The sequence below is a fragment of the Lissotriton vulgaris genome, chromosome 8, assembly GCF_964263255.1.
Source record: "Lissotriton vulgaris chromosome 8, aLisVul1.2, whole genome shotgun sequence".
NCBI classification, from domain to species: Eukaryota; Metazoa; Chordata; class Amphibia; order Caudata; family Salamandridae; genus Lissotriton; species Lissotriton vulgaris.
The window spans coordinates 236,463,612-236,477,076 of record NC_141696.1 but is presented as its reverse complement, the minus strand read 5'-3'; the positions used below and the strand labels follow the sequence as shown (position 1 = coordinate 236,477,076).

Genomic DNA, 13,465 nt, shown 5'->3' with positions numbered 1-13,465 from the left:
TCTACTTATGAAAGGGTCTGTGCCACTCAGAAGTGGTAGTCCTCTCAGAGAAGGCCAGTAAATAGTTACAGTGGTGAATGGGGTAAATGGAGACTTAGAAGAAGAGGGCCATATTTAAAAGCACTCCGGATCTGGCTATAGACTTAGCTTAGGTGCGCACTGTGGAAAACTATTGATAATTAATCAAAGGTAATGATCTCAGGATGAGTGTGCTCGATTGACTAGAGCTCATAGCAGACTCATTAACAGTGAGGAAAACAAAAACATGATGGATGCAATGCTTCAATTAATCTCAGCCACTGGTAATCATTAGGGTCAACATCCCCGTCCATAGCCTTTTGACCATCATTCCACCTCATCCACAAATTAGCCTCTATGCAAATAAGCCTTGGTCCTGCTCAAATAGGAACAGCCTAGCCCAAAATGTCAGGTCAGGAAACTGTGAAGAGGACAGAAGCAACCCCTGACCAGTTTGGCCTAGGTAGGTCTCATTAGTGAGGAACAGCTTGAGTCCAGAAGCACAATGAGCATGGAAGCCAAGTTTGATGATTGATTGATTTGCTTTAAATTTGTAAAGCGCAACAATTACCCAAAGGCATCAAGGTGCTGTAAAAGACTGCCCGGAGAAACCCTGCTGTGCCTATAGATGATCAGGGAATTAGTCTATAGGGAGTACAACCATGTCTCGAGTGCCTTCCTGAAAGACATCAGCAGAGGAATAGCCCTAAGGCTTTGTGGGAGGGAGTTCCCGAGTCTGCTTGCTCCAGTTGAGAATGGTCCGTCAACCCATTTCTTTCTTTTGGTTCTCAGCACCATGAGCTGAGAACCAAATGCAGCTGATAGATCCAAGAGAATCAGAGCCTCACCCTGTCCTTCATCCACTAGCCGCTTAATGCAGTCTGTGGCTAAAATCAGCGCGGTTTCTGTTCCGTGACGTTTCTTAAAACTAAACTGAGAATTATTCAGCCAATGCTGCTGTTCTGCAATTTCCATCAAATTGATATTATGGTGTTTCTCTAGAATCTTTGCTGGACAGGGAAGCAGAGAGATCGGATGATGGTTTTTACAGTCTGTACTATCCATATTAGAGTTCTTTAGAAGGGGCATAATAATTGCCTCCTTTCAAATTCGGAGGTAAGATCACTTTTGTCATTAAATTGGAAAGAGGATGGGCTATGGTGCTGGCTGCCAGGTGAAGTACTGCAGGCGAGCAGGCTTCACGGGTGACCCTGATTTTGTATTAAGAAGATATTGTTCAACACTGATGTCCCCCAGGGAGGCAGCTATCACGCTCTGTTTCCGACTCATTCAACTTAAGATCCTACATAGATCATATCTCGCCTGCGTGGTTGCCGTCGGGCTGCAAATTCTACCATACAATTTGGACTGCCCGGAGATACAACCCATATGGGAGGGGCAACTAGACATATCCAAGATGCACTGGGGAAAGGACTCACCTTCACACCACGACTGGACCTTCTCAATATATGGAAACAAACTGACCTCCCGGAGGTGGAACAGCAACTGACCACACTGGGCTACACCTTAGTCAAACGAGATATCGCTAAAAAATGGGGAGTGGAGGATAAGCCTTCTCATCAAATGTGGGTAAAAAAGGTTGACAAATGTATGATAGCCGAGAAGGAGGTGTTTAAAGCGAGAGGATGTCCAAAGAAGTGGGATCGAAAATAGGGCAAATGGAATGTGTATAGAGGCGAAATATGTGTTTCCCCAATGGTGGAAAGGCAATTGGAGCGTAATGAGGGGCGGCCTCCGGGGATACCATGAATGCACCGGATTCATCCTTTTTATGGTTCAATGCACTGTATTTCCTGCTGAAATATTGCTCAAGTACTGTATGTGACGTTTTATAATGAGAAACTAATCAAAATATGTTTACAACACCATATTCAAGGTAAAAGTCTTACATTTCATCTTAAGAGAGATGGAATGTTTGAATTATTCTAAGCCACAGGTAAGTACTTGGGCCATATCTCAGTCAATGTTTTATTTACCCCTCATGCCACCTCAAACAGGATTCAATAATATCCAAATCAGTCTTCGTCCTGCTCCAATAGAAACTGATGAGCCTGAGCTGCCAAATAAGGGACCATCTGAAATGTACGTATAAAACCCCAGGACTCGTCAGTGAGGTATTACTTAAGTCCTGTGGCACATTGAGCACATTGAGCACCAAATCCAAGTGTGGGCATACTCATAACAGTTGAAATGTCATACAATAACAGACTAAGGCCAGTGTTGTATCCTTCTTTGAATGGACACTTCCTCAGTAGTAAGATGTACAAATCACCTGTCAGGTAAAAGATTCAAAATATAGGTGAACCTAGCACGATTTCAAGCTAAACAGGAACATTTGCTTTCAGGAGCTGTGATTATGATTGATGAGCAGAATGTACAACACATGAATGATTTCAGCACCTGGATGTTGAATCGAGCAATACTCAAGAGTGATCTTGGACAGGGATTGAGGGGGAACACTGGGATGCGCAACTGTTAGCAAAGACTAAGCACACATGCTTTGTCATTCTGCAGCTGGATATCAGATCAAGAAGATTTAGTAGACAATGAATTCCTGCTATAATGGGAGAAAGGGGGACCTTTTCCTCTCTTCATGATGATCTTGCGAGTGTCACCTCATGTTAACAGGCACTTCAGATTTTGGTAATAATTCCTCAAATCCGCAAGATTAATTTGGTATGTTATAAGGACAATTTTGGGTGGTTCGAACTTTCATCTCCACCTTCTTTTCAACAATTCTGTGGGACCCATGATGGGAGTATCCAATAATAGTGGTGGAGAGCCTCTTTTAGTTGTTAAATTGGAGGATTTCAGGGCAGGGAAAGAGGTTCCTGAACTTTTTGAGCTTGTTTTATTCTAAATCGAGCAGTGGTGGTCTAAGGGCCCTAACAAGAGATAGCAATCATCCGCGACAATGTGAAGTAGCTGGTGCATGCGGCAGGGCTTCAATCCCCTTGCTGCAGCTGTACTTACTGCTGATACATTATTGCACAGCCAACAAATAGTTGAGAGACACCTACCCAGGAATGAGACCAGCAAGACCGTTACAGAATACAGAGATGACTCACAACTGTAGTCCTGAAACATGCTCAAATTAGAATCACAATTTAACAACATTAAAATATGTAATACAAATGTTATTTCGAATTTACCTCTAGCCAAGCCAACATGGAGCACAAGATAAAATCCCACTCCTCATTTGCAAGCAGTGATGGTGAATGCTTTATTAATAAAGAAAAGGCACAAATAATCTCAATATTCAAGCCTTGATGCTGAGGGCTTCCCTGTTTTAAGCAGCTGTGGAAAAATACAATGTGAATGTTTGTCAAAATATTGATAAAGTGCTTAATACATGTCTTGCAAATAAAATTGACAACTACACGTGCTTAAATATTCTTAGTGTAGACAAATTCACTGTAAAGGCAATGATAATTAAAATATATATGTTAAATCGTAGTAAATTAAATACATTATTAAACATTCATCAAATTACTAATGCCAACCTAATGAGGCAAACTTAATAGCAGGCCCTTTTATAATACTCTACAATTTAGTCTGGTTAAAATGGCTATTCTAAGATGATGTCTCTCATGGTGAAAATGATGTTATACTCTAGCTGCTGAATATGTGCATCTTGCAAGATAATTACTTTCGGCTTTAGAAAATAATAAAGAAACAACACAACAAGGTAAAGAAAATAGTGCCATAAAACAACAACGAACACTAGCTTTTATGAGAGCACTGGCTTTTGATTGGGTTCTAAATGAGACAGAAAAAGAATTGATGAGAGACTAGTGCACTTTCTAACTTATTCACACGAAGACTTGAAGGCTAGGATTAGAATCAATAGACACGGGGAAGTTTCTAATGATAATGCTGTATTTAGAGGGCTGAAACAAGGGTGTGTTTTAGCCCCACTACTTTATAGTCTATATATTAATCATTTACATGCATTTTAAACTACCCTCACCAGTGAGGTCCCAAGAATTATTGGCTCTATACTTCAACCTTTACTGTATTTTATTTATTTGTGTATTTTTGAAAGCGCGCAACTACCCCAACGGGGTGTCCCGGCGCTGGTGAGCAGATAACTGTGGGTACAGAAGAGGGAATCCTAGCAGAAAAGAAAAGTTTTGAGGGATCTGCGAAATTCAGGTTCCGACTGAATCAGATGGAGGGAAAGAGGAAGTTTATTCCAGTGGTTGGTGGCGCATACCTGGAAGGTTTTGCCTCCAGTTCGGCTTTTTTGAATCTGGGAATGACTAATAGCTGTTTGGTATTGGAGCGAAGGGCTCTGGAATGACTATATGGGCGAAGACTAGAAGTACGGTAGGCTGGTCCTAGGTCTTTGGTAGTCCGAAAAGCCAGGGTCATGGCTTTGAACTCAATCTTTTTCGGGATGGGCAGCCAATGTAAATTTTGCAGATACGGAGAGATGTGATGTCTAAGTGGAATGCCGCAAACCAAACGGGCCACGGCATTTTGAACTATCTGGAGACTGTGGCACAGTCCTGCTGTCAGGCCCAGATAATGTCTTTTGGCGTAGTCCAAGTGCGATGTTATAAGCGCCAGGACTATGGTTTTTCGGGTGTTGCTGGGCAGATAGTTGATGAATTTTTTTATCATTTTAATTTTGCAGAAGCAAGCAGCAGAGACTGTGTGGACTTCATTGGTGAAGGACAAGCGATTGTCCCATCTAACCCCAGGTTTCTGACCGAGTCCTTAGGGCAAGGGGCTAGACTCAAGTCTTCCAGCCACCAAAGATTAGAGGCAAGAGGGGAAGGTTGGTTGAAAAAGAGGACCTCGTTCTTACCAGCGTTGAGTCTCAAAAAATTGAGATCCATCCACTGCGCAATATTCCTAGGACATGTTTTTAGGGGGTCAAAAGTTGTGGGAGATGACTCATTATAGGAAAAAAGAATCTGGATGTCATCAGCATATGATGTCATTTTGGTTCCCGACGGAGATAACATTTCGGCTAGAGGGGTAAAATAAACATTGAAAAGGAGCAGACTCAACGAGGAGCCCTGCGGGACACCCCACTTGAGTGGCCTAATTGAGGAGATGTAAGGGGGAATGTGAACTTGTTGTTTTCGGCCAGAAAGAAATAATGCGATCCAGTTAAGGACCGTGCCCTGAACTCCAATGGATCTCAGTCGTTTCAGGAGGATCGGGTGAGAGACGGTGTCAAAAGCTGCAGAGAGGTCCAGCAGCACCAACACCGCCCTCGATCCCCGATCAAGAGTCCACCGCACAGAATCTGCCATTTCAATCAGGGCCGACTCTGTGCTGTAGCCCGAACGAAATCCATGCTGAGAGTCGTGAAGAAGGCCCTCGCATTCTATAAAGCTGGCCAGTTGTTGATGGGCAAGCTTTTCCAGGATCTTGGCTGGGGCAGGGAGTAGGGAAATAGGCCTATAGTTTCCCGGGATCTCTGCGTCCGCGTTGGCTTTTTTCAGTATCGGGACTAGGAATGCATGTTTCCACGACTCTGGGTAAATGCCCGAGCTCAGGGAGGCGTTCCATATGGAATTGAGATGGGGATTTAGGAATGCTGCTAGAGCTTTATATTGCTTTGCTGGCCACGGATCACTAGGAGATCCGGATTTACATTTAAGAAGTTCCTGACGGGAGAGATCCTCCAATATTTCAGAAAATTCCGCAAAGACTGGAGCCGTGGCGGGATTAGCTAACTGTTCTTCCCCGATATCAAAACAATTCATTTTGGGGAAGGAGGCATAGATAAGGGAAATTTTCTCTTCAAAGAACTCAGAGACTTGAGTACAAAGAGACTGAGACACAGGCGGGCGACAATTCAAAGCCTGTGGATCAGTAAAAGATTTGACAATATTAAAAATCTCTCTGGAGGAATTACTAGCTTTATCAATTCTGTCCGATAAAAAGTTTCTTTTGTGTGTTATAATCAGTTTACGATATTCTTTGAGAGCAGTCCGGTACTTCGATTTGCTTTCTGCTGAGAAATTCAATCTCCAGCAGCGTTCCAGGGATTTGCAAGCGGACTTTTTTTGTCTCCGTTCCTCCGAGTACCAGGGGGCAGCTGGAGCAGATCTAAAAGGTTTTAATTGGTCTGAGAGGTGCCAATGAATCAATAGCTTTGGTCACCCACTCATTAAGGTTATAAATGCGTGAGTCGAGGTCAGAGGCCAAGGGAGGATTGGAATCTTCAGTATACTCAAGAAGGAGATCCGGGGAGATTTTGCTCCAGTTTCTACCGAGTTCCTTAGGGGTGAGAAAGGGTCTATCATGATGGGCCATGTGGACAGCAAAGGGAATAAAGTAATGATCAGACCATATAACTGGTCTGGGATCCTTAACCGAAATGTTGGAAAGGTTAGAGCAGATAAGATCTAGCATATGGCCGGCTTTGTGAGTGGGGGAAGTTACCAGTTGAATGAGATCACCGGCTGCCAATTTGGAAAAAAAAATCGAACTAAGGGAGCAGGTAGCATCTTCCACATGAAGATTCAGGTCTCCTAGCAACGTAAAATTGGAATACCGTGTGCAAGCTTGAATGATGTAGTCCGTTAAAGTTGGTAGATGTGAGGGAATAGAGTTAGGGGGTCGATAAATCAGAAGGCCAGAACAAGTAACCGACGCCGACAGTTTGATGTAGAAAGGGAGGCCCTCAATGCAGCCAATTTGTTCATAAAGGGGCGAAGTAATCGTCCCTTTAGATTTATAAATAATGGCTACCCCTCCTCCATGTTTGCCGTTTTAAGCAAATAATACAGTCTTAATGGGCCGCACTCCTAAAGCTTTTTGCCTTTTGGTACAGGGTTTCGTGGATTTTAATGCCTACTTGGATTTACGCACTAATTTTACTAAATCTTTTTATCATGGTCTGTGGCAAGAGAAAGTATACGATAAACACTCTCTCTGTTGGCAACCAGTGTTTACAAAGCACAAGCACTTTTCTGTATCTGGTTCTGGTCTTTGCTGCTAATGGTCCATGGAAGGACAATACTGCCTACAGCAGGAATACATTTTCTAAGTCAATTAATGCAGTATTTAGCTTACCACAACCGAGGTGGGGGCATTTTACCTATTAAAAAAAATTATAAAACTCAGTATACACCCACGGTAACCTATGGGGCAGAGGTTTCGGGTATTTCAAATTGCTATAATATCCAGAATGAAGACAGCAGGTTTTGCCACAAGCTCCTGGGTGCCCCAATCTCTTCATCCTAATACGTGTGCCCCAGTGAATTGAATCTTCACTACATTGAAGATTTTATTAGAGCCCTCCCTGCCCTATTCTGGCTAGCTATATGGAAAAACAAGGATGCGTCCCTTACCAGAGACAATATAGCAGATTTCCTTAAGTGTGAGGAAGGTATGGATATACCATGGTTAGCAGAGGTGAGGACCAGTTTATGCAGGATTAGAAACAGACATGTTTTTGACAACCCTAACTATTAGATAATGTAAATAAAAGGGAGCTTTGGGCAACAATATACAAAAGCTTTTGCAAGGATAGACTGGCAAAAGAGTCCAGGAAACCAAGTGTGGCTTTGTTTTTGAACATCAACAATGACCATCAACTGGCAAGTTACCGGATTAAACCTATGGGCCACTGGGAACGTGGTCTTCTCTTTTGTTTAAAGGCAGGCACTGTTAAGTACCAACTGTGCTTCCCTCTAGATTTTCAAGCTAACATTGATCTTGTTCCCTGCCCATATAATGGGTGCTCAGGCAAAACCCTGTTACACTTTTTATTTTTCTGCCAGTACTATATGCAATACACAAATAAAATTCGATTAACTTTTTTCAAGAGGCGCCCCATGTAGATCACAGAAAAGCATACAAGACCTTTCTCAAATTGGGTGAGGACAAGTTAACAATTTGTGTGGGAGCCTTTTGGAAACCGCTGTGCGCGTTACTCAGTGAATACTGTATAATTGCATTTTAATAGCTCTGCATTGTACTGAATTTTTATGCCTGTCTTTTAATATATCAAATTTGTATGCTTTTGAATATTGTAATGTGTTTGTTCTTTTATGGATATGCTTTCATCTAAATAAAAAAAAGAAATGAATGATGAGACAAAAATACATTATTTAACACCTTGGCTGCTAGGGGGTTTTCCCGTTCTGTGCTGAACATACATGATCCCCATTGTTCATGACAAGGTCAACTCGTCATAAGCACAGGGCAGGTAAAACCCATAACGAGTTGACCTTGTCATGAGCACTGAAGGGGTTAAAAGAAACCAATAAACACTATACTGGTCAATATTGAGTTTATTTTTTTACTCTTTAAAGGGTATAAAATAACTATACCTAAACATTTTGAAATGACTACAAGAATCAAACAGACATTACAACTAAAAGGATAAGAATATGCAAGGAAACTGTAAGCTGGTGAATGTCAAGACTTTATTGCAGTTAATGGTGCTGCCCTATGTTGAAACTAAAAGCTTCTTGTAAAAATGATTTTTTTTGTAAGTTAATAAATACCCGTGCTCTTATGAAATATCCCCAAATGTGTGAAAAAAATATTTAGAAAGGCAAATAAATGTTTAAGATATTAACTCCTAATGTTTATAACAATACACTATTTATTCCAGTATGAAACAACACCTAAAAGCACAAAATAATTACATAATATGTACCACACATAAACCAATGAATAGTACAATATTGAAATTCACATTAACAGTGGGGTCAAGAGCATTTCATCTGTTGTTCTGGATTGCATGTCTGTTGCTTGAGTTATGGATGGATTGCAATTCTAGCCATAACCACAGCCTTTTTTCCAGTCTCAATAAGCAGCCATAAAGCCACTTTTTACTGAGTAGTTATAGTTAGCACCACGTTTCCATAGGAAAAAAATATTTTTTGTTTTCCAAAAAACTTTGGCATCATTTGACGAATCGTTCACAAAAGTTTCTCAAGAAATGTCTCATCACCTCAGCTCCTTCCTGGAAAGTTTCAGGGTCCTCCATCAAGCGGGGTTCAAGAAAGAGGGAGTTCATAAAACATGTTTTTCCCATTCATTTTTCTATAGGAAAATTAGACACAGCTACAGCGAAAACTGCTGAACAGATTTACACCAAATTTGATAGAAAGCTAGATGTTGATCCAGAAAGCATGCTTTATGTGATTTGCTGTAAATCCAATCAGTAGTTTGTGAGAAATTGAGGCTCAAATAATTTAGATATTTCCCTCTGCAGTAGATCCACAGAGCCAACCGATCTCAGGATGAGAGATGATCAAAAACAATGTGGCAGCAGCCATCTTGGGTCTCAGAACTCAGTCTAGAGTCTTAGAAAAAGCACACAAAAAATGAATATTAAATTAGCGGCAGGAGTCAATCATTTACTAGTTACTGTTCCTTGAATGTCCCTATAATGTCCTGTGAGTGCTCTTCAAACTTTTTTTTTAAGCTTGGTGATATTGCTAGGAGGGGCATTTTTTTATGCTGGGGGGCGCTGCAGGGAGTGCAGCAGCCACCAAGCAAACAAAAAACGGAAAAAAACAAACACTACGGGTTGAGGTGTTCATTTTCCCCGTTACGTTTCTGAAGTTTTGCCCTGCCAAAATGTAACACATTTTAGGTTACTTAACGCATCGATAACTATGGGATGCGTTAAATAAAACAAAAAGCACAATTCCATCATGTAGATAAGGAGGTTTTACGCATGGGATAGAATTAACCGCCCAACTTGTAATCGGCTAGTAAGTCTCCTGGATCATTAAATCCATGAGCTGAGGAGAGTTAACCATATGTTTTTTTGAAGCACTCCTAGCTGGAGCTATATTCTCTACAGCTGGGGTGTGGAGCCCCCTACTCGTGAGTTCTATGGCTGTACTTTTCAGCTTGAAAAAAGTAAACAAAAAAAAAAAGTCTCCAAGACATGTTGGTGCATTCACTTTCAATTAAAATGTTTTACATTTTTTATGACACTCACTTTATTTAACACCTTGGCTGCTAGGTGTTTTCCCCTCCTGTGCTGACTTTTGATTATTTCCATACTTTCATGACGAGCTCAGCTCGTCACCAGCACAGCTCAACCGTGCATCATGACGAGCTGAGCTCGTCATGAGCATGGAAAGGGTTAAACATTGCACAGTGTGAGCTGTTGAAATATACATTTCATTGTTATTTTTGGTCATTTTTTTAACAAAGACAATACATGTCCTCCATATGGATAATGTTACTTACCAGTAAACATCTGTAGATGTACAGCTGTAGATTCACATGCTTTGCCTACTCCTGCCATCTAGTGTTGGGTCTGGATGTTTGCAAGTGGTTTTTCTTCGAAGAAGTCTTTCCTAGTCATGAGGTAAGATGGCTCCTCCTTTCGGTAACAGTGCGCACGGCCATCAAATCTATTGTTAGATTGCTTTCCCGCAAAAGGCTGAGAATGGAGTGAGTAAGTGTAGTATAGAGATGTCCATGCGTATAAATGTAGAATGAATAACTGCAACTACAGGTACCGGGGGGTGGCGGGTAGGCGAATGTGAATCTACAGCTCTACATGCCAAGAACAGATGCTTACGTTATCCGTTCGAGGCATGTGTGCTGTAGATACACATGCTTTGCAAAGACTACAAAGCAGTATACTCCCAAAGCGGTGGCTAACCTTTAGATGTTGCAGTTGTTTGGAACAGTGTTTTAAGTACTGCTTGGCCTATATTAGCCTGTTGACGTGCTAACACATCTACACAACATTGTTTGGTAAATGTGTGTGGTGTAGACCATGTAGCTGCCTTACAAAGCTAGAGGAATGTTACCTAAAAAGACCACTGAAGCCCCTATTTTGTGAATGGAATGTGCTCTAGGGGGTATAGTTAAAGTTCTTTTAGCTTTGGCATGGCATGTTTGAATGCATTTAACAATCCATGTGACAAAACCAGATTTTGAGATAGGATTGCCTTTGTAAGGTGGAGCAAATGCAACAAACAGTTGTATTGTTTTGCGAAAGTCTTTTGTCCTATCTATGTAGTATAGTAAAGCGCTTTTAACGTCAAGTATGTGAAGGGGGCGTCCTACTACAGAATCAGATTGAAGAAAGAAAATTGGCAACTCAACTGATTGGTTTATATGAAAAGCAGAAACTACTTTGGGTTGGTGCGGAGAACTAGCCTGTCATTGTGTAGCAGAAAGAAGAGTTCTTCTAAGGTTAATGCCTATAGCTCACCAACTCTCCTCAGTTATGTGATGGCAATGAGGAAAGCAACCTTCCATGAGAGAAACTGTAAAGGGAACTTGAGCAATTGTTCAAAAGGTGGTCCCATGAACCTTGTGAGACCAATGTGGAGATTCCATACTGGGGCAGGAGAAATCCTTAGTGGTATTACTCTTTTTAATGCTTCCATTAAAGCTTTGATTACGGGGACCCTGAATAGTAACAGATGTTGTCCATTCTGTAAGTACGCAGCTACCTTTGCATGGTGCAAACGAATAGATATGTAAGCTAGTCCAGTTTGCTGTGAATGTAAGAGGTAACAGATAATGTTTTGTATAGAAGCATCTAAAGGATTGATTAGGTTGTTATTGCAGTATATAACAAATTGTTTCCATTTTGCTGCATAGCAAGCTCTGGTGGTAGGCCTTCGTGTTTCCTTTAGAATATACATACAATCTTGTGGTAAGTTTAAATAAGCAAACTCTATGACTTTAGGAGCCAGATCCCTAGATTCAGTTCTTTGGGATTTGGATGTGTTTCACCATGGTTCTGTATGAGGAGACTGGAAGTGAGGTGCAGCTTTTGATGTGGACCTATTGACAGCTTAAACAGAGTGGTGTACCATGGTTGACGGGCCCATGTGGGAGCTACTAGAGTTAGTCTGAGGGATGTTTGCCTGAGTTTCAGAACCACACACGGAATGCGCAGGAGAGGCGGAAAAGCGTAGGCAAATATCCCTGACCGGTTCATCCATAGGGCATTGCCCTTTGAGAGCGGGTGAGGGAACCTGGAGGCAAAGCTTGGGCATTTTGCGTAGCTGGCTGTGATGAACAGGTCTATCTGTGGAAAACATCATTGTTGAAAGTAGGGAAGGAGAATTTGAGGATGAAGTTCCCACTTGTGAATTTGCGGTCTCCTTCTGCTGAGGAGGTCGACAATTAGATTTTTTACTCCTGGGAAACAGTCTGCCAGAAGATAAATCTTGTGATGTATTGCCCAATTCCAAATGGCTTGAACAAGTGTTGACAGTTGTATAGAGTGTGTCCTGCCCGGTTTCAGCACATAAAACATGTCTGTTCGGACTAGGACAGTTTTGGCTAAGAGGTGAGTTTGAAATGCTTTGAGTAATAGAAAAACTGATAAAAGATCTAGATAGTTGATGTGGAGACTTTTGTGCTTGTTGCACCATCGGCTCTGTTTTGCGCAACTTTTGAGATGAGCCCCCAACCTGTTAGAAATTAGTCTGCTGTAAGCACAATCTGTGGAACAGATTGGAACAGGGTCGATGAAAGGGCAACCTTTTGATAAGTTTTGTGGGTTCCACCACTGCAGAGAGCGATGGGTACGGCCGTCTACCAACACTAGATCGGGAAATTGACCTTGTGACTGATTCCACTGACGTGCTAAGCACTCTTGTAAGGGGCACATGTGAAGCCTTGCATGGGGTACAATTGCGAGGCATGATGCCATCATTCTTAGCAGTTGCATGAACACTCTGGCTAGACCTTTGACTGAGTCCAGACTGGCTCCTAGGTAAGACTGCATCTGTGACGGATGCAGGTGAGATTTTTGAGCATGGATTGTGAACCCCAGTTGATGAAGTAGATCTATTGTGATCTGTGTGTTGTAGACAGTTCTGGTGAGAGCTGGCTTTGATAAGACAGGCGTCTAGATAGGGGAAGACATGAATCTGCTGTCTTCTAAGATGAGCGGCGACTACTGCTAGGCATTTGGTAAAAACCCTGGGCGCTGTAGTCACTCCGAAGGGAAGCACCTTGAACTGGTAATGCTTGCCTGCCATTACAAATCTGAGGTATTTGTGATAAGCCGGATGAATTGGAACATGAAAATATTTTTTTGTTTTTTTTCTTTTCTTTTTTTAATTAGCAACTCCAATACAACAAACAATAAGCTTTTCAAATGACATCAAAAACCAAATCATATAAGCGTCATAGGTGAAAAAGACAACAATCAAAGAATAGAAGAAAACATTTTTTTTAAAAATAACATGATATTAAATGCAGAAGTCAGAAAATACAAAATTGTCTAAAGCTTCCTATGCTATTGAATGATTGTTTTAGCTAGGTAGTATTTTGCACATTATTTTGAACTATTATTAAGAATTAGCCGCAGCTGCCCAAGCTGTAATAGGGGACCAGATTTTTTCGCCTTGTCTTTTAGATTTCAAACCCCTGGTGGCATAGATTGCTATTTCGTGATTGTAAACATCCAGAAAGCGTGCGAGCCACATTTGGAAGCTCGGGGGGTCAATAT

The 13,465-nt window shown here is 41.5% G+C and overlaps 1 protein-coding gene across 1 annotated transcript in view; it reads right to left on the bottom strand.

Moving 5' to 3' along the window:
* LTN1 (listerin E3 ubiquitin protein ligase 1) overlaps positions 1–13,465 on the bottom strand; it is a 406,396-nt gene that overhangs the window by 194,818 nt on the left and 198,113 nt on the right. Inside the window, exon 21 of the mRNA XM_086934025.1 lies at positions 3,192–3,336. Coding sequence (XP_086790151.1) covers positions 3,192–3,336 — 145 coding nt within the window. The remainder of the gene's footprint in view (positions 1–3,191; positions 3,337–13,465) is intronic.